The 25,460-nt window shown below is 40.0% G+C and overlaps 1 protein-coding gene across 1 annotated transcript; it reads right to left on the bottom strand.

Annotated features, from left to right (window-relative positions):
* Positions 1 to 1,827: 1,827 nt before the first annotated feature.
* On the bottom strand, positions 1,828 to 20,040 carry LOC134462551 (myosin heavy chain, fast skeletal muscle-like). Its single transcript, XM_063215641.1, has 39 exons — positions 15,950 to 20,040; positions 15,593 to 15,736; positions 15,013 to 15,169; positions 14,879 to 14,906; positions 14,670 to 14,790; positions 12,858 to 12,950; positions 12,705 to 12,768; positions 12,504 to 12,602; positions 12,307 to 12,410; positions 11,739 to 11,877; positions 11,531 to 11,649; positions 11,294 to 11,443; positions 11,028 to 11,198; positions 10,625 to 10,931; positions 10,450 to 10,526; positions 10,273 to 10,360; positions 10,084 to 10,201; positions 9,244 to 9,367; positions 9,035 to 9,171; positions 8,669 to 8,924; positions 8,255 to 8,497; positions 7,988 to 8,164; positions 7,718 to 7,863; positions 7,544 to 7,634; positions 7,071 to 7,460; positions 6,854 to 6,980; positions 6,228 to 6,346; positions 5,934 to 6,130; positions 5,640 to 5,823; positions 5,246 to 5,411; positions 4,984 to 5,108; positions 4,516 to 4,824; positions 4,222 to 4,425; positions 4,002 to 4,127; positions 3,743 to 3,913; positions 3,533 to 3,637; positions 3,207 to 3,302; positions 2,986 to 3,117; positions 1,828 to 2,810 (listed from the first exon to the last, which is right to left on the bottom strand). Exons 1-39 carry the CDS (start codon positions 16,229 to 16,231, stop codon positions 2,793 to 2,795), a joined length of 5,904 nt encoding a protein of 1,967 aa, XP_063071711.1. The 5' UTR covers positions 16,232 to 20,040; the 3' UTR covers positions 1,828 to 2,792.
* Between the last annotated feature and the right edge of the window lie 5,420 nt (positions 20,041 to 25,460).

Below are 25,460 nucleotides of genomic sequence, written 5' to 3' on the forward strand. Positions count from 1 at the left end.
GATCTGGTGACCCACACTTCCCTCTTCATTATACCCCATAGATTTATATACCACGCTTAGGTATTTTGGTGGTTATGGACATTCTAAATCACCAGACAGAACATTCCATTGACTTTCACTGGGATTTCATTTCTGGCAAATTAGAATGTCCATAACCACCAAAGCACCAAAACGTGGTATGGAAATCTATGGGGTATAATGAAGAGGGAAGTGTGGGTCACCAGATCACACAACAAAAAACAGCTGACACCTAAGCATCAATGATATCTGGGCTTCCATAACTCATGCAATGCCACTGCCATTGACTTCAATGTTAAACGTAGTCAGGTCGGCAGTCTAACCCATGACTGCGGTTTTGAGTAATGAACCAGGCTGAGACTTTTTAAGCCTCAGGAAACTTTTACCAGTGTTTAGAGTTAATTCGTTGATTCAGATGATTAGGTTAATAGCTTGTTTAGACAACCTTTTCATGATATGCTATTTTTTTGAGATAGGAATTTTGGGTTTTCATGAGCTGTATGCCAAAATCATCAATATTAAAACAATACAAGACCTGAAATATTTCAGTTGGTGTGCAATGAATCTAAAACATATGAAAGTTTATTTTTTATCATTACATTATGGGGGGAAAATGAACTTTAACACAATAGGCTAATTATTTGAGAATTACCTGTATGTATCGTCGCAGCTTTTACGGAGTAGTTAATTGTTCTCCGAGTGTTTTCCCTGTTAACCAAATCAGCTTTCTCTTGTCTGTCCAGTTGAAGTTTGCACGAAGCAAGGGTGGACAAATTAACAACATTGATGAACAGACAGCGCCAAGGAGGGAAATGCGTTCAGTTCATTACATTTACGGTTAATCAAAATTGTGTCGTGAGCGTGTGTGGCAGTGATCCCAAAGCGTTCTCAAAGGATAAGGTTGACCACCGCAGTCATCATTCACTATAGGGACTATGGGTGGATATTAATAGCTGTACCATTTAATATTGTGGCAAAACAATTATGTGATGAAAAGCATGCTTCAAATCATCAAAATGTTCATAACAACAATGAATGAAAAATGTTACCAAGGCTATCGATGGGATCCGATAATTTTGAAATTACAGTAGGGCCTATAGCCTAGGCCTATGACATGACCGATGACATTTTTGCCAATCCCACAATGACAGGTGAAATAATACCAAAGCTAACCAGGTGACATACTCCCTAATAAAAGAGACACATAGGCTTACTATTTGGTTAACATTGAAGGTTCACTTCTCTGAACACAATGGTATGTAGAAGTAGCCTATATGGGGCTGCATGGATTACACCACACCATGTCACAAATATTAGAACAAATTCAGCTTCCTTGGCGGAGGTCTGCAATCTCTGAGTGCATTTCTAGTTACAACATATCTCTTTCCTGGTGAACCAGAAGCTATGTGTTGACGCCCAGGGCGGGGGCTGGGCTACACAAACCCTGTTACTTACAGGCTACTGGTTCACCAGGATAACATATCTCGGCCCTGTCCCAACTTTTTTGAGATTTGTTGCATGGGTCAAATTTTGAATAAACATGTATTTCCCTCAAATCAATACTTAAGCCTGGCTTCAACAGTTGGTATGTTGGCCTTGTGCTATTGTCCATGTTATGCATGAATTCAATGTTTGGAAAAAGGCAGTATTTTGCTTTAATGTTAAAGAAAATGAAAAGAATGCCGCACACTCTGCTCCCTGTTTTATTGGTGAAGTGACGTTTCGGCCATCTGGCCTTCTTCAAACTTACCTAAGTTTGAAGAAGGCCAGACGGCCGAAACGTCATTTCACCAATAAAACATGGAGCAGAGTGTGCGGCATTTTTTTCATTTTCTTTAACATTTGTATGCTCAGGAAGCCAGCACCTCAAGAAAGACTTTATTGGTGTACGATACCTCTTTTTTTCTAAAGTATTTTGCTTTAATTCACAAAATATCAAGTGTCCCAACTTTTTTGCAATCCGTTTGTAAAGTAAAGTCCATGTAGGAAATCTAATTGAAAAAGGCACATGTACTGCACGCTCCAAGAAACTGACCATAAACTTGTGCTGCGCATAGACTTGCTAAACCAGCACATGGCAAAAAGATGTGTTTTTCATTCTATTATTTTTCTATTATATTTCTCTTTGCTTATGTCTCGTATGGTCTCTAGAGAGCTAGAGCTTTTCTGGTGCGAGTCAGACAGTAAACTTTCCAAACAAAACAAGAAGTTGCACCCTTTTTTAATTTCATCTTTCATTCCAAAATAGAATAATGAATGAACGAAAAAGTACACGGACCTTCTTGCTGTCAAATACGCTCCTGTATGACCTATATGACTTTTTGGTCTGTGTTTTTTCATTCCTGTTGACTTTGAATTAAAAATGAAAATGAAAGAAGAGTTTTGTGTAATTCAATTATTGGTTTTGGGCTTCAAAAACGAAATCAAATCAATCAGTAGTTTTTTGTTTCCTAATTCCCATTCATGAAGGGAACATCCAATTACCAAAATATACACAGACTGGAGGATGTGCACAATTTGACAATATTGTTATCTTATAAATGCTATCCCCAAAAATGCATCACAAATAAGTTCAGTACCATTCAGCAAGATTTCCTTTCAGCAGTAAACCTCATAGATTTTAACATTTAAAACACGTGTTTTGAACAAAATAATCATTATGTAAGATACATTGGAAAGTGAATTTTAAAAAAAATCATATTCAGTGCTTAGATGGCTTTATTAAAGAATTCATATTATATGAGTCCTTTGTTGTTACTGTAAATCTTCACCGGTCACTCCTCGTCTTTGGACTGAAACATATGAAAACAACATTTTGATTAAATTGGTGTCAAGGTCATATAGCATAATGTAACTGTATTTTATGTCAAAGTTATTTTAATGTGATGTCTTATGCAACTAAATGGGCAGTAATTAGCATGCCATTGTCCAATACGTGTATATCTACTCTCTCCTAGTGACCAATACCTTTCCAGCCTCACGGCTCTTGGCCCTCATCTTGTTGACCTGGGACTCAGCAATGTCAGCACGCTCCTGAGCCTCCTCAAGCTCATGCTGCACCTTCCTGAACCTGGACAGGTGAGTGTTGGCCTGCTCCTCCTGTGGACAGTACATTGTTTCATAATCAGTTAAAACACAACTTCAAAAGGTATGAAGATAGTACTAGATGCCTTGAAATTTCTACTCACAGCTTCCTCAGCCTGTCTCTTGTAGGCCTTGACTTTCATCTGAAGTTTGTCCACCAGATCCTGCAGTCTGGTGACATTCTTCTTGTCCTCCTCAGTCTGCACAATGTTAGGGATTATAAATGTAGTCAGTTTAAGTTTTTTGTACATTCTTTCATACAGGGTTATTATTATGTTTTGTCTAAATACACTTGTGTAAGCATGGCAGCCATTGTCTAATGTACAGGGAGTTGATCTTTATATCAGAAGGTTGCTGGTTCGAATCCCATATCAGTAAGAGGAATGTGGGTCTCCTACTGCTAAGTGTAATATAATGTTGACTTAATCACCTGGTAGGTGAGTTCCTTGACTCTCCTTTCGTATTTGCGGACGCCTTTCACAGCATCAGCTCCACGTCTTTGTTCTGCATCAACTTCACCTTCCAGCTCACGCACCTGTAATACCACAGCCAGATGAACATCAACATGACAATTAGCAATTAGTTTTCTGAAACAGAACCACTCTAACTGACCAAAAGCTTGAGCATAAAAAGGACTTACTCTAGACTCCAGTTTCTGGAGTTGTTTCTTTCCACCCTTCATGGCCAGGTTCTCAGCCTCATCCAAGCGGTGCTGCAGGTCCTTCACAGTGACCTCCAGGTTCTTCTTCATCCTCTCCAGATGAGCACAGGTGTCCTGTTCTTTCTTCAGTTCCTCAGCCATCATGGCCGCCTGAGGATAAAACAATGTCTTGCTTGGTTAGAAGCTGTATCTCTCGGGGTAGTGTCAGCATTGGGTATTGTAATCAACTGTTTCTCACATCAGTGATGGCCTTCTTGGCCTTGTCCTCCGCATTTCTGGCCTCTTGAACAATGTCATCAACCTCACCCTGAATCTGGACAAGGTCAGCTTCCAGTTTCTTCTTTGTGTTGATGAGACTAGTATTCTGAATGAGGAGGAAAACAAATAATTCTTTATGTTGAATAAAAATCCCTATATTGAATGAACCTAAAGAAGAACAGGCTAATTCCTTTGTTTACCTGTGAATTCAGCAGTCCAACACGCTCACTGGCATCCACCAGTTCCTGCTCGGCCACTTTGCGGCCTCTCTCTGTCTGTTCCAGAGCAGATCTCAGTTCTTCAATCTCAGCCACCATGAGGCCATTCCTGCGCTCCACCATGGCAACCTGCTCCTTCATGTCATCTTGTCCTCTGACAGCATCATCAAGGTGCAGTTGGGCATCCTGTGTGTAGTAACATAATACTTTGAAAAATCATTTTGTCCTTAATTTTCCGGTTGTGCAACAGACTGTATATTCTATACTATACTGTACCTTGAGCTGTCCTTGGACATTCCTGAGCTGCTTTATAGCTTCAGCTGACTGGCGGTTGGCATGACTGAGCTGAACTTCCATCTCATTGAGGTCTCCCTCCATTTTCTTCTTGACTCTCATAGCATCATTTCTGCTCCTGACCTCAGAGTCTAGAGTATTCTGCATGGTGTCAATCACCCTCTGGCTGTTCCTCTTGATCTGCTCCATCTCCTCATCCTTCTCTGCCAGCTTCCTGTCAACCTCACTTTTCACCTGGTTGAGCTCCAACTGAACACGAAGAATCTTGGCCTCCTCATGCTCAAGTGTGCCCTATTTTGAAAGACATTTTTAATTAATAATCCGAGTACCTTCTGTTAGTTCCAGTTCAAGCCCAGCGTTTGGTTGTAAGCATCAAGACTAAACTAAACCGTTCAATTAAAATGACCTGGTTGAATAAGAATCTTCCCAGACAACTACACAAAGTCCTACCTCTGCTTCTTCCAGCGCTGTTTGGATTTCTGATTTCTCAGTCTCCACTGACTTCTTAGCCTTCTCGAGCTCATGAATGCTCTTACCAGTTTCACCAAGTTGCTCTGAGATGTCAGAAATTTCCTCTGTGGAAATCAATAAACAAAATCTGAGTAGTCTGCAATTGGAGTAAGATTACAGTCATTGCTTTTGCATTACTGTGACTTCATGGATTCATTTGCATACAGTAAATACTGTATGTTGCATGTAAATATTGTCATACGCTGTAAATTCTTGTTCTCCCTCTTAAGGGTCTCCAGCTGATCCAAAGCCTCTTCATACGAGTTCTTCATCTTGAAGAGCTCAGTGCTGAGAGAGCGAGCCTCTTTCTGGGCACCTTCCAGCTCAGCCTGGCCCTCTTCATACTTCTGCTTCCATTCTGCCAGGACCTGTTCAGAAGAAATTAGTTTTAAGCTGGGCATACACTGTGCAATCTTTTTAGCCACTGGTATTCAGCTCCTGCTCACACTGAAGGAGTGAATCACACAGTTTAAAAGTTCACATCTCACGACTCACGTCCTGACACTGAAGTCTTTTGGATGCTGTGAAACTGAACAGAAATACAATGTTCGTTTCAGCCATGTTTTCTTTGTCTCAAAGGGGACTATCAAAAATACCTTGTCGAAGTTCCTCTGTTTCTTGTCAAGGTTGGCAGCGAGGGCATTAGCCCTTTCCACATCAATCATGAGGTCCTCCACTTCACCCTGGAGTCTCTGTTTGGTCTTCTCCAGGGAGGCACATTTGGAGTTGACAGCCTCAATGGACTCCTCAGCATCCTGGAGACGTTGTGCAAGCTTTTTCCTATAACATAATTTTTGCTAAATTTAAAATATGTAGTCGTTTCATTCTCACTCCCAATTATTTATAATTAGAGAGAAGACTTGAAGATCAGAAAGAAAATCATATCTTACTTGGATTCCTCCAGCTCTTCAGTACGTTGGATAGCATCAGTCTCATATTTGGCCCTCCACTGAGCCACTTCACCGTTGGCCTTGGACATTCCACGCTGCAGCTCAGCCTTGGCCTCCTGCTCCTCCTCAAACTGCTCTCTTAGCAGGTCACAGTCATGACGAGCTGATTGGACAGCATGAGCCAGGGCATTCTTTGCCTTAAAAAAAAGTATTTAAAAATATTGGGTATACTGGTATCAAAAGTATCTAAAATAATTTTCTTCAACTTCTACTTAATTTAATGGCCAGATTTACCTTCACTTCCTCCTCAACCTGCCTCTTCAGCTCCTCAATCTGCTGGGTGTAGGCTTGTTTGCTTCTGGTCAGCTGAGAGACAAGACCTTCCTTCTCTTCAAGTTGTCGTCCAATTTCACCTTTAGGACACAAGCTAATATTACTTCTGTCCAAAGAAACTTGTAAACATCAGCAAGCTTAATACTTTGTAGAGGACGGTTTACAGTGTGAAGAAAAGTTTATTTGCAGCCGGGAATACACTATTTTATAAAGATGTAGGTGAAATTTACCCAGCTTCAATAATGTGAAGAGGTATTTGATATTTTGGTAACACTTTATTTTAGGGATACATCTATTAGCATTAATACATACAATGTGCCTGTATAAGTAACTTGTAAGGCATGTACAAAGCAAAATCAAACATTTGTTAGGCATGTATTCACAAATGTCTTGTTCATGCACAATAAGGGATTTATTACCAATTTAACCTTAGTAAGGACCTAGTAGGCCTTAGCGTTTGCTTAGTACATGCCTTACAAGTTACTTGTAATGCAGGCATTAACATTGTATGTATTAGTGCTAATAGATGTATCCCTAAAATAAAGTGTTATCGATATTTTTATTATGAGCACATATACGTCACTTACCATTTTCAGTTTGAAGCCTTGCCTTCTGGCCGCTAACATCATTAAACTGACGCATGTTTTCATCCGCCTTTGCTTTAACCTCACCCATCTGATCCTCAAGAGTGCGGCACATTTTTTCCAGATTTGCCTACAGATTTGAGAAGTTAATCAATGTTAATCAAAGTTAATCGTTTTTCACCATTTCAATCTTCAGTAAGCATTCCATTTACAGTAATACCTTTGCTTTAGCCACAGCCTCCATATTACTGGAGAGGTCATCTATCTCCATTTTGTATTCACTCTTCTCCTTCTCCAGCTTCTGTTTGACACGCTGAAGGTTGTCAATCTGCTCTCCCAGTTCAGCCACGCTGTCAGCCTGCTTCTTGCGGAGGGCAGCAGCAGTAGCTTCATGCTGCAGGGTAGACTCTTCAAGATCACGGCGCAGCTTCTGGAACTCAGCTTCACGCTTCTTGTTCATCTCAATCTGAGCAGCAGTGGCTCCACCAGCCTCCTCAAGCCTCTCACTGATCTCCTCAAGTTCCCTGGAGAGATCAGCTCTTTGCTTCTCAATTTTAGCCCGAGCAGCACGCTCAGCTTCAATCTCCTCTTCCAGTTCCTCAATGCGGGCCTGAATACATTGATCAACGTTACTACTTCGGACTTTCTGCCATCATACACAGACAACAATACTGTACTTTAATACTTAATCACCTGAAGTTCTTTAATCTTCTTCTGAAGTTGAGCCCCGAGTGATTGCTCATCTTCAATCTTACTGAGGTGCTGACTTATCTCAAAGTCCTTCCTATATCATAAAAAATAATAGTTAGTTCTTAATTCCACCATTTTTTTTATGTTGCTACATATTGTTTTTGTTTCATTACATACTTTTTGATTTTCTCCTCAGACTGTTGTTTGTCATTCTCCAAATCCATTATGGTTTCTTGACCAAGTTTGAGGTCACCCTCAAGCTTTCTCTTGGCTCTTTCAAGGTCCATGCGGAGTTTCTTTTCTTGCTCCAATGAACCCTCCAACTGTTATAAAGTGAATAAGGAAAACATAGCTAAATAATTGTTTGAGGATCCTTCGGAAATTATGCTTTGGTGTGTAGTTCTACTTGTTTTGATTGAGTAATACTTTGTACATTACAGTACTTACATCATCCACTTGTTGTTCAAGTTTGGTCTTTGATTTTGTCAAAGTGTTGACTTTGTCTTCCTCTGCTTGGAGATCATCCAGAGTCTGCTGATGTGCCTCTTGGAGGGCTTTCTTTTCCTTGGTCAACTTACCAATACTCTCATCCTGAGTTGCCATCTCCTCTGTCAGGTTTTTAACCTAAAAAGCAACTTGATGTCAGTATGGGTTTCAGACTAGAAACTATAATCTTTTCTTTCTACTGATGAATATTTAAGTTTAAAAAATAACCTTGTTTTCTGTGGCATGCTTCTCTTTTTCCACTTTGGCCAAGGTAAGCTCCAAGTCATCAATGTCCTTCTTCAGCTCAGAGCACTCATCCTCCAGTTTCCTCTTTTTGGCAGTGAGCTCAGCATTGATCTCCTCCTCATCTTCCAGCCTCTCGGTTGTCTCTTTGAGTTTTGCCTCCAGCTGAATTTTGCTCTTAATAAGTCCCTCACATCTCTCTTCAGCATCTGAGAGACACTCAGTTTCCTGTTGTGAAAAAAAAACACTTAATCTTGTTTTGCATTGTAGCACCATATGTGAATGTTTCGATTATCTGAACCATGAAGTATTTTTAAGGTTTCTTATTGAAATCTGTGAAATCAAAAGAGATGCCACCACGATAACAGAACTTGACAAAATACGTCAGAGATGACTCACAGATGCTACAGCTAATTGCAGGTCATTCTTCTCTTGGAGCAGGGAAACCATTTTTTCCTCTAATTCCTTCTTCTTTGCAAGGGCAGTCTCCAGGTCGGTCTTCATTTTGTCATAGTTCTCCTTCATGTTTGCAAGTTCCTTCTCAGTTTCAGCACTCTTCAGAAGTGGCTTCACCTTGAAGTAGACCTTCATCCACGGCCAGGTTTTCACATTCATGAATGAACGGATGTTGTACTGGATGGTGTAGATAGATTCTCTGTTTGAGATTACATGAATCTTCATTAAAAAACAATCTTTAGAGACTCAGTTGTGTTAACAAAATGTTCAGATATTTTCAGAAAAAAGGTATCTTCCCCTAAATTTTACCTCCTTTCCATCATCTTGACAAACTCCCTCCTCATCAGGTAAGCACGGCAGAGTGCCTGAGTCATTGTGACCAGAGCTGCCAACTTCTCGTCTCTCATCTCTTCAAGGACACCCAGCAGCCCAGCTTTGAAGAACACCTGCAAACAATTGGGTGGTTTAGTTTTTTTCCATTTGCTCTGCCTAAAAATGTCTCATTCTTAGTAGCTTACCTTGGTGTGTCCAAACATGTACTGAGTGTGGTCCACATCAATGGAACCCAAGAGCTTCTCAGAAGCCTTCTTGTTGTCAATGAATTGTCCTTCTGGGATAACACTGGCATTCAGCACTTTGTATCTGAAATTGGCGTGAGTTAATTAATTGACGTAATATATTTTTTTTAAATGATCATGAGAAGTTCCATCAGGCCATGGTTACATTGATAGTTAGCATTACTTGATTGTCATTATGTTAAAGGGACAGTTTGGTCAATTTCAACATGCAGTTGTAATGCTCACACTACCCTGAACTTGTCAGTGCCTGAGATTTTTTTTTTTTCTTCTTCAGCCGTTTCCGAGATCCTGGTCATTGTAATGGGGGCAGCTCTTTGTTTACATTTCAAAAAAACATTTTTATTTATTCCCAAAAACATCCAAAAGGTTATAAAACATCAGCAGACAACTAGCAAACAGCAGTACCTTTTGGGAAAATATTTGGAGTTGGCCTATGTTTCATTTTTTAAAAATGTAAACAAACGCTGCCCCCATTAGAATTGCTCATATCTCGGAAAGGGCTGAGCCGAAAAATGTGGCATCACCAGGTACTGACAAGTCAAGGGTAGCGTGAGCAATACAACTGCATGTTGAAATTGACCAAACTGTCCCTTTAACATATATTTCATTTAGGTGTAATGATTACAGAAAATATTTGATTGTCTTGTGAAGTGTATAGTAGGCCTATGTTTGTGGAGTGTGACTAATGCATCTATTACAATTCTGAGCATACATATTTAGAAATCTTTTGTGACATACATATTGTAAAGGTAAGTGATGTATACATTTGTATTACTTCACCTCTGTTTGAAGTCAGCATAAATGATTCTGCTGGGAAACCCCTTTCTGCAAATTCTGATACCCTCCAGCACACCATTACATCTCAGTTGGTGAAGTACCAGGAAGTTCTGCATCAAACCTTTGAAGAAACCAAATGGTATCAGCTTAAATTCATGGCACATCAAAAGTAACTCTAAGTAACCAGCTTACCAGGAGTCTTTGACTCATTGGGAATCAAGCAGCGCACAAAGTGAGGATGGGTGCTCCTCAGATTTGTCATGAGTTTGCCCAAATTCTCCTGTCGTCAGAAACAATTTAAAAGTTTAAATACTGGACCTTTGAACGATAAGGAAAGAATTAATGCAGAAACATATTTGAAGTAGTTACCCTGAAAAGAGCAGACACTGTTTGGAAGGAGCCACCCTTCTTCTTTCCAGCTTTGCCACCTTTGCCACCACCATCGGCTGTCATTGACATAACATTCATAACATTCAATGAAGACCGTATACAATAGAATTTTAAATCCAAAGGTATCTGTAATTTGTTCATGTTATTTATATACCTTCAGCACTAGCGTGGGTTGCATATAAGTAGCAGAGCAGTTTCACTGATGACTTCTGGTACAGCTGCACAACAGAGTCATTCAATGGATCCTTGTTCTTGTCCAGCCAGCCAGTGATGTTGTAGTCCACAGTGCCAGCATAGTGCACGAGGGAGAAGTGGGCCTCTGCCTTACCCTTTGCTGGTTTGGGTTTCTCAAAGCACTTGGTTTTGCCAAGATGCTGATCATACAACTTGCCCTTGAAGGTAGTGTCTGAGGCCTTGGGGAACATGCACTCCTCTTCAAGGATGGAGAAGATGCCCAGTGGCTGTTAATGAAGACCATGTTACCTTTCAGTACATTGGCTCTGCACATTTCAATGTGTTTTTGTTAAAACTTGTTTTTTATTTGTCATATATATTACCTTCTCAATCAGCTCAATGCAGGCAGCCAGATCCATACCAAAGTCAATGAATTCCCACACAATACCGTCTTTCTTGTACTCCTCTTGTTCAAGTACAAACATGGTGTGATTGAAGAACTGCTGCAGTTTCTCATTGGTGAAGTTGATACACAGCTGTTCCAAGCTGTTGTACTGTTGAAGACACATTCCATCAATGGAGCACTAAAAGCATTTAACTCTCTAAGTAAAATACATTGTGGAACTAAGATGAGTAGATGAGTACTCACATCAAATATCTCAAATCCTGCAATGTCCAGAACACCAATGAAGAACTGTCTTGGCTGTTTGGTGTCCAACATCTCATTGATACGGATAACCATCCATAAGAACATCTTCTCGTATACAGACTTGCAAAGAGCTGAAACTGAGTTGTTTACCTAAGGAAAAGAATAAAAACAACAATGAATATTTTTGACTGAACAGTATGGCTTCCAAACTGTATAGCATATATTAAATACACTTACCTGTGGTACAGTTTGGCCTTTGGTCACAAACTCATTTCCGACCTTCACTCTTGGGTAGCACAGAGCCTTCAGCATGTCAGCAGAGTTCAGGCCCAAGAGGTAGGCGATTTTGTCGGCCACTGAGTAGAATTCAGAGTTTAGTCTTGTGTTTTTAACACATGTAAATAACATTTTGTTATGGACTCTTTTTCTGTCATGCAATCCTCACCCTCAGTGCCATCAGGCTCAGCCTGCTCCTCTCTCTGCTTCTGCTTGAAATGCATGTTACCATGATGCATCACAGCTCCGGTCAGTTTGTAGATGCCCAGTTTCTCATCAGCGTTGAAGCCCAGGATGTCAATAGCCGTCTGTCATAGAAAAGATTAGAGAAAAGGTTTTTAATATGGACTGAATCATAAATGATTAATCGCTGTGTGTCTCAGACAAAACAGCTTTAAAAGAAAAATAGCATTACAGGATTTGCAAAATTGCAAAACAGGATATTACAACACGCACATCAGATACCGTTATGGTTAATTGTTCTTACCCTGGGACAGTTTTAATTATTAAAGCATTATCTGTCAAACTTAATATAAACACAATTCTCAAAAATTATGAAGTATTGTATTGTATTGTATTGTAACTTGTTGCCCTTATAGTCAAACGATTTCCTTTTGACTTTAGATTGATAGTATAATCGTTTCTAACTTAATTTTCTCCAAATCATGCAGTAGGATTACTTTCATTATTCTTCTTGTGCTCACGCATATTCAGCTTCCCCAACTTAAACATCTTACATCAGTAGCAATGAACTCCTCCACATCATCAATGCTCTTGACAGTGATTTCACCTTGGCTGATCATAGGGAAATCATAGGGGTTTTGGGTGATAAGCAGGCCCTCTGAAAAAATCAGACAATGCATAAAAGTTGCTCATTGTATTTTCCTTGTAGTATAAGCATTTTTCAGTCATATGAGGTAGAATCATGTGTTACCAATCAGCTCAGGCTTGTGCCCAGTCATGAGTTGGTAGAAGATATGGTAGCTCCTCTCAGCAGACAGCTGGAATGTCACTCTTGACTTTTCCAGCAGATCTATAAGGTTTCATTGTGGAAAAAATAAAAGATTTGTAGTCTTCCATTATATTTTTGAAATTCCAACTGTTCAATATATTGACAAGAAGTCAGAAATCTTACAAGTTTCAATATCAGCAGAAGCCAGTTTGCCAGTTGTTCCGAAATGGATTCTGATGAATTTACCCTGAAATGTATGATGATGAAATATATGCAGTATACTATAACAATGAAATATTTCTGTCTTCAACTACAAAGTATAATCTAAATACTTACGAAACGGGAGGAGTTGTCATTCCTCACAGTCTTGGCATTACCATAGGCCTCCAGTAGAGGGTTGGCTGCAATGATCTGATCCTCCAATGACCCCTGTAGGGCAGTACAGTGACTGATAAGTGTTGATGTTTAGATATTGTGAGGCAGGATATTATTTATATTTTATGGACATTTCTAACTTATACATTGCATAATTGCAATATATGTCTAGGCACAAGAAAACAGCTCACCTGAAAATCACCAATAGCTTTATGTCTTTGCTATGGGCAAGAGTAACTTTCAGAGTTAAATTATCTGTTTTCTACTTTAAGAAGTGAGCACTTCAAAGGGCCACTAATTCACTGGATATTACCAGATTCCCATGTGTATGCAGTGCTGGGAACATTACGTTGAAAAAGTAGCTAAGTACAATTACTAGTTACTTCTCCAAAAAAGTAATTGCGTTAGTAACTTCATTACTTCGCTAGAAAAGTATCTTGTTACCAGGAAAAGCATTTATTGCATTGCTTTTTGTTTGTTTTGCTTTTCATTGCATTGCTTAAAACTGTCGAATGAGAGAACAATTTAAAGGGGTATTCATCCTTGTTCTGTGAAGTTATTTTGGCTGTGATGCTATTTTATTTTGCTTAATATTATCAAAGATTTTCATGACCTATTATCAATGGTGAATGTTAATCCAGTTCACATCTTCACAAACTAGACTGCAGCACCGATGCTGATTTGCCAAACATTTATTTATTCAAAATGAATAGATTGCAACCCTCGACAGAAAATATAATTTAAATACTGAAAATATATTAGTTGGAAGTTACTTGAATTAGTTGAGAATGTAAACTAAATATTATTTAACTTAGCATTTAAGTGTACTTAAGTGAAGACACTAGTGTCTGTCCTGAAAAATCAAGTTTTGTTTGCTTAAGAGCAGTGCTTCCATCTCCATCTTCGCTAGAGCTCAAACTAACTGCACCAGGGCTAGGGGGTGCTCGTTACAGATGCAGACAGAACTTCTTTTCCAGGGCACAGTTTATGTTGGACATAAACATTACTGCCTTTGACTGTGAACTGATTCTGGTATTTCCAGTTACAAAATGCAACCTTGCAGCTTGATGCTGCCATCGTCTCTTCACCATCTCTGTTACTGTGTGTAAATTTAGCGTGTGTACGTCTGTGGGAACAAGATAGTCGACACTCCGCCCACCTAACTTTTTAGCAAATCATGATCAGCGATTTTGTTGTCATGCATGCAAAAGGTCAATGTTAGCATATTAAAGGGGCTCCAGGTAGAATTAAAAGTTTAATTAATCACGGTCCCGAGTCAACCGACGCTTATGCGAGTCTTTAGTAAGTGAACAATGGCTCTCGTGATCACTTCCACGGTCCACTGTCAGAAAACCCCACATGCAACTTTTGCCAGCGCTGTCCGAGGGAGTGTTGTGGGAAACACTTATCATTTGAAAGCATCATTTTACATAGCGTATTCAGATTTGTATCAGCTGCTGGCATTCCAGGATGAACAGTCTCACAGCGAGTTTATTTGAACAGCATTTTTTCATTACAGTGTAGATTTTGAGACATGCATGCCACGGGTGCCGCGCAAATGACGTCATCCTACCTAGTGCCTCTTTAAAAGCCAGCTTGGTACGGATTTATGCGGCACTGTGTTGCCATTTAAATTGTCACATGTTACGTTACTTCCTGAGTAAATCTGCACTATCAGACTCTATGATTAACTCAATTTGCCCCTGAGCCTACTTGCAGCCTGTTTACTTATGGCAAGTCGAATAGTTGCTTTATAATGGATTAATATAGTACCTGGATTTTACTAGCAGGTTGCTGTGTCTGTTCACCCTTCTTTCCTCCAGCCACTGCAATTGTTGCAAAGTACTGGATGACACGCTTAGTGTTCACAGTCTTCCCTGCACCGGATTCTCCACTGGGGGTAAACAGGAAAGAAATAACATTGTCAGGAATATTTGGTAAAGCATACTGTATGGTTTACATCAATTGTAATGATTACTTACGTAATAAGGACAGACTGATTTTCACGATCTGGAAAAACATGATGTTTTTATAATTATTTCATTGCTCTTTTTACAGGCAATGCAGTGTTAAAAAACACATGTCAAAATGCATTTTCAAAATCTCAGAAGCTGACCTTGGAGCATGAATTGATAGGCGTTATCAGAGATAGAGAAGATGTGGGGGGGAGCCTCAATCCTCTTTTTGCCTCTGTATCCATTAACAACAACTTGATCGTATACTGGGAGCCACTTGTAGGGGTTCACAGTGACGCAGAACAGCCCCGAGTAGGTCTGATGAAGAAGAAAAAAACGCCATTCTCATACTATTGGTTGACCTATTTTAGCCTAAGGCACCTGCAAAAAACGCCTGCTGAATGCCTAAGCCCCTTCTGGGAAATGGTGCCCTCTGCCTATTATAGCCCAAATATCTCAGCTTCCGAAGCACATAAAAACACGAATTTAGTTGCATTTAAATGCTAGGACCCTCATTTTTTTATTAGGACGTGTTCATTCAGCTGTAACATACCCACATTTTAATTTTAAAAAAAAAAACCTCAATCTCAAGAGCCTGAATGCAGCGTATATGTCGCTCCAGACACCAAAGGTCAAACAATACATATGCAGCTTCAAAGGGTTAATATATTATTAACATTTTATTAACTTGTAACATATCTTACATATATACTGTATATATATAGTAAATATCAATCTTACGTAGATCATCCATGCTGCGTAACGCTCTTTGAGGTTGTACAACACAGAAGGCTCGTGGAGGTGGGTCATCATGGCCATGTCCTCAATTTTGTCATACTTTGGAGGATTCATGGGGAAGATTTCATCCTCTTTCACCGTCACTTCCTGTTAGATATAAATATAACAAAAAAGTACAAATAATGTTGGCCCACAAGTATACAAAAAGAAAACCATGTTGTTCAAAACATTTTCCATATGAGGTAAACAGAATGAAATTTCTATTCATCTCATTCAGTCTTTTACCTGTCTTTGACCCATCTCACTTTTTACACTTTTATGCTACTTAGTATATAGCATTGCCAATTCCAACTGACTTACTTTACTCTTATCACCCTCCAGAGTTTTCACTGTGGCTTTGCCACCGTCTCTTTTCTGCAGAGTGCATTTCACATAATCTTCTTCTTTGTCAATCACAAAGAAAGACGTTTTGGCATCAAAGGGTCTGGTTTGGGCCTCAATACGCTCCCTCTCTGGCTTGCGGAGGTAGACGGCCGCAGGGCCAAAGCACTCCATATCTCCATCCCCCATGATGGCAAGTTGGTGACCTAGGAGGAAGGCAGGTTGAGGTTTCCTCTCATTAGTTTGTAAAATATATGTCATTAATGTTTCACAATGATTATAAAATACAACACATTTTCCATATCTGCCATACACTGTATTGTGGACTGGTCACACTGTTATGGAGAAGTCGTGTTGAAAGTAAACATTTCTACTAAAAATCTATATTTTCAAGATTACCCAAGGATTCACTGCTACCATTGACTAGTGTTTCTCCTCTATTTAAAGGTACATTTATTTTTGTAGCCAAGTTCCTTCTAGATGTAGACCGGTGTTTCCCAACCAGGAGTACGTGTACCACTATGGGTACACAAGCACACCTCAAGGGGCACAGTGTACGTGGAGAAATGTAATAATAACAAATGCATGGAGTGTAGCCACTTTGGGATAGCAGAATAGTTATAGAGCATGCACGAATTGGGTACTCTTCATATGACAACATGACTTAGGGGGTACATAGGACAAAAAAGGTTGGGAAACACTGATGGTCCATCATTTAATAGATGCATACTGCTGTTTTTAAAACATAACATAATCCTTACGAGGCGATGCTGGTGTTCTTTAGAGAATGCCAGAATAGGATGTAAGTCAAACTATTAGGTCCTGATAAATACCCCACGAGTTCAAGAAACCGATCAAAAAGCAGATGTGACATCCCGAGGTAATTGAAAGTAGTTGAACAAACAACTGTTTGTGTTAGATGGAGAGCAACCAAGGGCGTAAACGACTTTGCCCATACTACTGAAAGAATTAGTTTTTAGTTTGTATCTAGTTACAATTTGGAACTACTGTTACATTTGCATCTTTTTCTTTGAACCAAAGAATTTCCACAAACCTTTTCCACACCAAGTAGCAAGATCTGAAGCTTAGATGTTTTGATGACCAGGATCTGTAAAAAATACAATACATTTTGTTTATCGTTTGTTTGCAAAATTAACAAAATTAGCTTCATGCATATACTGTATGGTAGCATCTACTGTAGCCCCTGACCCAAGTGAAAGAAAGCATCACTTCAACTCTCTCCAGTGGATGCCACTCACCTAGGCAGCAGTTGGTGTGAAGGAGCCTCTCACCCATCTGTTTATATAGAGGCCCCGGTGGCCACTCAGCAGAACAACCCATGTAGCTACATTTGGGCATGTCCTTGTTGACATCTTCACACGTTATCATATGGTGCATGTAAAAATAAATAAATTAATTAAATAATAATAATAATAATAATAACAATAATAATAATAATTTAATTTTGATGTAAAAAAAAACCTTAAATTCTACGTTTATCCATCTTGTCATTCCTTTACTTGCTAACCCCTTTGATGCTTAATTACATTTTAAGATGTGCACAATACCAGACACAGTATTAGTCTAATGTTTCAGGGTCCATGCAAGCTAAGCATTGTTATAAATACAAGGTCTTGGTCAGTACAACAGTGCATGCAAGACTTTTTGCAATATTGGTCAAGCCATGGCACCACACGAACATGGCCTTTCAAATTCCTGCCTGTGACGCCTGAAAACTAAGAAGTAAAATAGCAGCTGTTCTGATCTTGAAAGTGATAAGAGAAGACTTCATCTTTGGAAAGGAAATTCAAAGTCTGTTGCTAAGAAAAACCTCTGTGCTTCTGAATTGCTAATTTGTATATATGTTATATAGATGTATGCTAGTTGTTTAAGTTATGCATGATAACTAGTACTCAAGTAATACATTGTCTGTTCAATCGAACTAATATCAACATGCACCATTTCAAGCAGCTGTCCTCAATTTGTCTCTAATTAGTTGACAAAAAGAAAAAACTTATCTTTGGGAAAAAATGGAAGATTTTTTTTTCCCCCGCAGGAATTAATAAACACTTTTAGAATGTGACATCTTATTTTTAGGACTGGGTTGAAAGTCAATATGTGCTTCCCAAAAAAAAACAAAAAAAAGTTTTTAGGAATATTCATCAGGTTATTGACGCATAACAATGGAATCCTATTGAGCTATTAAAATTATAGCTGATACTGCTAGCCAGGGAAGCAGACAAGGGGGACAAAGGGGTCAGCTGTCCCGGGCCCAGGGAGATGGGGGCCCATAAGTGGGCCCTCATTACATTGAATGCATTGGGTAAGGGGGCCCTATCAGATGACTTTGTCTCGGGCCCAGCTAAAGTTGTCAGCGGCCCTGCTGCTAGCAATTGTATATATTTGCTTACAAGGACAACATGCAAATATAGCTTTCTGCACACTCTCTAATAAGGAAGATTGTTAGGGCAGCAGAGCAAGGTAGGGAGGCTTTGTATGGAAGGAGGCTTAAATAGCACTGCACATCCCCTGTTTATTGAGGCCACGACACCGTGGAGCTGCAATCACAGTACAGAGCTGTCGGTCATATTGTGTTTTGTTTAGTGTTTATTTTTAACTTAATTAGATGTACTGTATGATACAAAATAACTTTCTGCAAGGAGGCATACATTTCAATCTGTTCAGATTTTTTTTTTAGTGTGAACTGTTTCTATATACAGTATTGTGTTATTTGAATTGATCTCTTCACTTGATATCAGTTGACATTGTATGTGATGTTTATTAATGCCAGCATTTCACTAGGAACATAACTTGCCTTGTTTTAGTGGGAGAGTGTAGCATGGTAGAAGCTTCCTCCTCTTTAAAATCAACAGGTTAGGGTTTGGTGGGATCTTCCTACTGGTGCTATCAAACCAACCAAGGTACAAACTCTTATTTATCAGATACAGGCAGGGATCTAAATTAAAGGTACACTCTGCAGGAAGTGGTTAAAAAGGGTACTGCAACTATGCTGCAAATTGAAACGGGGCTGCCTATTGCCAAATTTGATCTTTTCATGAAAGTTTACGAAGTACTAAACTAATATTTTCTAGTATGGTCCAAGTAGTCATTTTGCAGCTGAAAATGGCTATTTCTGTAAATTCAAAATGGCGGACCATAGAGAAGATCCCCCTTTTTACGTCATAATGAATACTTATTTTATGGTGGTGGTAAGTATTCATGAAAAAGGTAACATTAATGAATGGGAAGCATGAATTCTCGAAATACTACTAAAAATCTCACACAGTGTCCCTTTAACCAATAGACCAACTAACTAGCCACTTTGACCCAATAATTAGTGTGTGTTTGGCTAGTAAGATTAACATCTACTAGCCGTTTTGGCTGGTGATGATACAAAGTTCAGAGTCCTGGATACAGGTTTAAGAAAAAGAAAAAAACTAATTGTTTTCTTAGTTTATGCATGGATGGCCTGAAGCTTTACCTTACATGGGTAATGTTGTTTGACAGACGGTCAGCAAAACAGAAATGGAAGTAATGTATCTGTGGTTTACACTTCCAATGATGCCTGATGCTTCGTTTGTGGATTTCTTGTGTGTGTGTCTTAAACTACTGGAGGCAGGGGTGGAGCTATACAAGGGCGAGCAGGGCACTTGCCCCTGGGCCCAGGGCCCTCTTGTATTGTTGGTGGGGGTCCTATTGTGAGCGTGGCAAGCTGTATAGGGGGCCCTATGAGAGTCTTGCCCTGGGGCCCTGTGTGAAATTGTTCTGCCACTGACTGGAGGGTATGGTTTTCCATCACCTGTTAATTTTTCCTTGCAATGCAAAGATTGTGAGGGATGATGGCTTTTCATAACACTATCATTAACAGCCTAGTAAGCATGTAGCTGTGTGACAGGGTCTAAACTTGGCCCATGTAAGAGTGTGTCTAATCTCCTGAGATTGAATGTTGATATGGACATGCTCCAAAATTACCTTGCGATATATGACATGGTATTTGTCTGTCATTAAGTAAACTGTCACTCAAAAGCTCCCTCATTCGTACTTTGTAGTAGTAGTAGTAGTAGTAGTAGTTGTTGTTGTTGTTGTTGTTGTAGTAGTAGTAGTAGTAGTAGTAGTAGTAGTAGTAGTAGTAGGTAGCAGCTTCCCATGTTCCAAAAAAACTACAAAAAAGGGATTGGCGAAGTAACAACAAACTAGTTAAAAGTCAAAATTGTAGAGGACAGATGGAATTTAAAGAAGCACTAAAATCAGAGGTAGGATCTGATAGTTGTGTATACACTTCATCGGATTGTGGCTTGTTCTTTTTTAAAAAACATTTTTTTTAAATGTAGGGGCTTTTATGCCTTTATTTGACAGAACAGTCGAAGATGGTGACAGGAAGCAAATGGGACAGAGAGACAGGGGAGGATCGGGAAATGACCCCGAACGGACTCGAACCGGGGTCCCCATGGGTGGGCATGCAAACCCAAATGTGGGGGGCTTAGCGCGCTGTGCCACAGCGCCCCGGATTGTGACTTGTTCATATGCGGTCAGCACATGCATCTCTTTACAAAGGTGGCCACTTTTCAGTTGTGAATTCATTCTTCAGTTCACACAAGCGAGGCACGACACTGCTTCTTCACAGTTCACCACTTTTTTCTTTTTTCTTTGGTGCTGACGTTTCGGCACTAGGCCTTCATCAGAGTAACCATACCACAAGTGAAAAGACTTCTTAAATAAACAAGTGCATCATGGGACACCCAATAGGAGGTCCCTCCCAATAATTACAACATGGATGTAAATACTATTTACATATATACATAAAAAGGGGGCAGGAGGTAAGACACAGCATCAGGGTCCATACATTACATGAGTTAAAAAAATCACCATTGTAGTAAGTCCACATGAGTAAAGTTATAACATCACATTTAAGCACAGTTCTTCATTTAATCCACTTTTAAAACTTTTTTCAAAGTAAAGATCCAGTATGCCTCTCGTTGTAGTAAAAGACAATCAATATCACCACCACGTTTTGGTTTTTTTACTTGTTCAATTCCAAACACTTTAAGACTGTTAATATTGTGTTTAAGTTCATTGAAGTGAGCAGCAACCGGGTAGTCTGCGTCATTACGCTTAATACTGCTTTTGTGTTCGCTTATTCTGGTGCGTAAAGGACGACTGGTTTTACCCACGTACACCAAACCGCATGGGCAAGTAATGGCGTAAACAACATGTGTGGAGGAACAAGTGATTACATTATTGATTTTGTACTCTTTGTTGTGAAGAGGATTCGGAAAAGTGTGAGACTTTAGCATGAACTGGCACTGTGCGCAGTGGCCGCACCTGTAACACCCATTGGGGATTTGTGCAAGGAGCGTCTGGGATGACGCCTGGGGCAGAGACTTTAAATCTGTGTGTACCAGGAAGTCTCTCAAGTTTTTGCCTCTTTTAGGGACAAACACGGGAGGTTCGGAAAACTCACTGGTAAGCTGGGGGTCAGTTGTGAATTCATGAAAATATCCTTAGGTCAACAAGGGGATCCCCAGCCGAAACGGTTTTGCAAAGGTTTGTTCGCAAACCACCACCACTGTTTAGCAGTCCTTGTAGTCAAAGGACAAAATTCGGCATGCAATTCTGCAAGACTCTATCCACCCTTACAGCGGGCTGTGTTGCTTACTACTGGGGCCAGCTGTATGGCTCATTGAATAAGAGGGCTCTCTTAACAGTATGCACCCCTTTCCCCAGGGACCCCAAATAGCCAGAAGTCACTGCACTTTCATAATCATAGGGTCATCCTTTGAAGGCTTCCCTCCTTACGCTGCATTCACACCAACGGCGCGGACATCCACAGTCCCTAGATGGCAGTCATTAGGGCTCCCTCGGGAGTTTTCACACAGAGGCCCTACAGCAGGGCCAGGGGCTCTCTGATTGCTGCAACACCCCCCCCCCCCCCCCCCCAAACCACAGACATCGCCTGCCACCCATCAACCCCCCGTCCCCCATTATACTTAATCCATTTTCACCTGTCTTTTTCAGGGACTTCAATCCAGAGATTGTCATTTTTGCCGAGTACTAGATGAAACCCTGGGTGGTACAACTCTTACCTACAGCGGATTCTCCACAAGGGACTGAAAGGTAATATTAAATTTAATATTCACTTTGCAGTTGGGAGGAAACAAAAAAATGGGCTTACTCTCATTTTATTGCCATCAATAGGTGTAATATTTATCACATTCTCCTTTGCCTTCTTGCCTCATTTGCAAAGGCTTTCCCCAAAGCTTGTCTTGCAAAAAATACATTGGCATAAGTGTACTGTGGTGCTCAAGGGAGGGGACATTCAAGTCAGTGATGTAATTTGTGCCACTGTGTCTCTACTACCTTTTAGCTGGTGTTGATGCGATAAACTTCCCTTAGCAGTGATATCTTCTAACACAGTAAGCAAGAACATTTCTTGCTAAACTTTATCAAAAGATTTTGTAGGTTCACTGTCTGTCGTTGTTATATTTCATTGGGCTTTATTGGATAGGACAGTAGAATTTTTGCATTTTGCGATGGATGCCTTGAGATTTTTCATTCATGAAAAAAAGGTCGAGAAACACTGATTTAAATTATCAGCGACAAATATTACAACATCATCGACATCAACAAATGAACATACATGACAATGACCTTGGAGAAGAAAAAGAAAGAATAGGCACTTAGTGTGGTAATACATACACCACATACCAGCACACTGCCCATATCGACCCAGTTTTGAATCCAGCCTAGGTAGCATGAAATGGTTAGGAGAAACTGTAGGGTTGGGTAATGACCCAGGCTGGATTCAAAACGAGGATGTTGTAATGTTTGTCGCTGATAATTTAAGTCAGTGTTTCTCAACCTTTTTTTTTCAGTCACGGTACCCTACATGAACGAAAAATCACGCGAGCACACACATGCATGTACGCACAAACACACGCACACATGCACGTGTGTGTGCGGGCACGTACACACACACACACACACACACACACACACACACACACACACACACACACACACACACACACACACACACACACACACACACACACACACACACACACACACACACACACCATCATCATCATAAAAAATAATGTTACTACACCTATTGCCTGAATATAAGACGATCCCCCTTTTCCAGGTATACCTTCCATCTAAGGTATTATGTAAGGCTTATGAGGTGACTTTTTGTGACATTATTGAAAGTTATTACGTTATTTGGAAATGTATACAATGTTTAAAATACCCTCAGACATTGTAGAACCTGATAATGTAAACTTGACATTATTAGGTAGGTTCTCCAATGTATGAGGGTATTTTAATGGTATGGTGACAATGTGTTAAAGATTAACAATGATGTAGAAAGGATTGACAGTTACTGAAAAGTGACTGATGTAGTGAACAAAATGTATCCATACTGTACACCGGTTGCATGATGTTTAGCACCAAATGGATTTGTTCTATGCCTCCATTCTGTCCCCTGCAGATTTCTTAAGAGATTTCTTGTCTGTGACTTTGTATGAAACTGATGATTTGAAATTCATTTGAAATGCGTTCCATATTTGGCCCGTACTATATCTCATTATTGGCTTTTGCTTGGTAATAGTGGGGCTAATTGAGTTGATCAGTATCAACACAGATCACGCTCTCTGGCCGTTACTCCAGGACCAGGCACTGAAACAAATGTAGTGTTTCCTGTCTCATCCAGACATAACAGCTGCTCTGTGCATGTGTGTGTGTGTCTCCTCCATGTCTTTCTCACTCCCTTCCTCCCTCCATGTCACCACCCCCCCTCCCCTCCCCTCCCCTCTCATACGCACGCTCTCTCCCTATCTTATTATGTTCCTCAATGTCAATGTATTTAATTACTCAGTTAATTAATTAATCTATTTATTCTTGACATGTTCTGCGTGTTCAAGAAGGGCTATGTGTGATAACTGCTATGTGAACAGCTATGTCAACACTTCAGCCCTTAACACACTGAAGTTACATCTAAGGATCTGATGTCAATCATTCAAATCATTTCATTTGCTATTGCGTTTTAAATCAGTAATGTAGTTTAATTAGATGTGCTTACTTAACTGATACCATTGTGCATTCCAAGTTGGGAAATTAAAGAAGGCCAAGGAAGCGGGAAGACTTTGAAGCACTCGAGGTGGGCTTAAATGGAGCACACTGGGCTTAAAAGGCTCACTGGGGAGCAATAGTGACAACACCATTTCTGGATGGTATGAGTTTCCTCAGCTGTCAACTTTTTTTCATGCTCTGCAGAGTTTGGTGAGGTGCGGAAGTGATGCTGGCTTGTGACTTTCAACACCACCACTGACCTTGTAAGCATGTGACAAGTTTCTAAACTTGGGTCATGGAAATCACTCAGCATCCAGGCTGTTTCTCCTTGGCTTTCTTGAGGGAACTGAGCCTTTATTTTCCAGTGAACCTCATGTGTTACTTGACACTGTGTTGTTGCTTGTCAGGAGGCTTGATGCCGCTGGGCAGCTTTAATACCAAGGCCTTGACATAGTTAGCCAGGCCGCGCCCTCCTAGTGACGCAACACCTTTGGCGTTGCAACTAGTCAGGTCAAGAGCAATGCAAGTACTTTCTGAGCTCCCGCAAATACGGGAACTCCTTTCACTTTGTTGGGAAGCAAACAACCATAAGCAAACCAAGGGAGGCGGGTCAACCATGCCGTTTGGGAATTGTTCATTGTTATGCTCTTGGTCAGACCAAGTCTCGAAGAGATTTGGAGGTTGATGATAATCAGGCTATGACATAGTAGTCTTCGGCCTGAAGTGTGATTTTAAGACTGCAAGTCTTTGAACAAAGAAGCCACTTGTTTGCGATTAGTTGTTAGCATGTTTGGATAATTGGATAATTTTATTTTTTTATATTCAAGATAGCATGCATATTTATGGCTTGTTAGCTCTGTAGCCCCACATGTTTTTTGGCTTGTGCTTGGGGATAGATTGGAACTGCTCTGGCTCTATGATTGAAATTATGTTTGTTTAAAAAAGAGGCCTGATATGTATTAAAGCACTATCAAACTCCAAATTAACATTCAGTAGGGGTGTTGTATAGTAGTTTAGTTTAGTGTATTGGTTTATTTCATCAGGGACCATGTGCAAAGTACATTAGTTACATAGTAAAAAGATGACCTGCACCAGATTATAGCTAATAGCTAATTTCCATCTGCAGTCCCTGGGCAGGTAAAAAAACAAACAAACATACAATCCAGTAAAATGGGAGCAGCCACTCAGGCATACAACCCCTCCCACACACACACACCCACACACACGCACACACAATAAAAACATGTCATATGCAAAAAAAGACTACAATGTGCAAAGTGTCAGAACAGGCATGTGCAAAACTATTAGTGGTCACAAGACTGGTTACATGAAAGCCATTTCTTCACTTCACGTGAGAATGAATAAAAGTTTGTAATGCTTTTTAGGTGGGTGGGAAGGGCATTCCATTGTTTCGTTGCTC

The sequence above is a fragment of the Engraulis encrasicolus genome, chromosome 14, assembly GCF_034702125.1.
Source record: "Engraulis encrasicolus isolate BLACKSEA-1 chromosome 14, IST_EnEncr_1.0, whole genome shotgun sequence".
In the NCBI taxonomy this organism is placed as follows: Eukaryota; Metazoa; Chordata; class Actinopteri; order Clupeiformes; family Engraulidae; genus Engraulis; species Engraulis encrasicolus.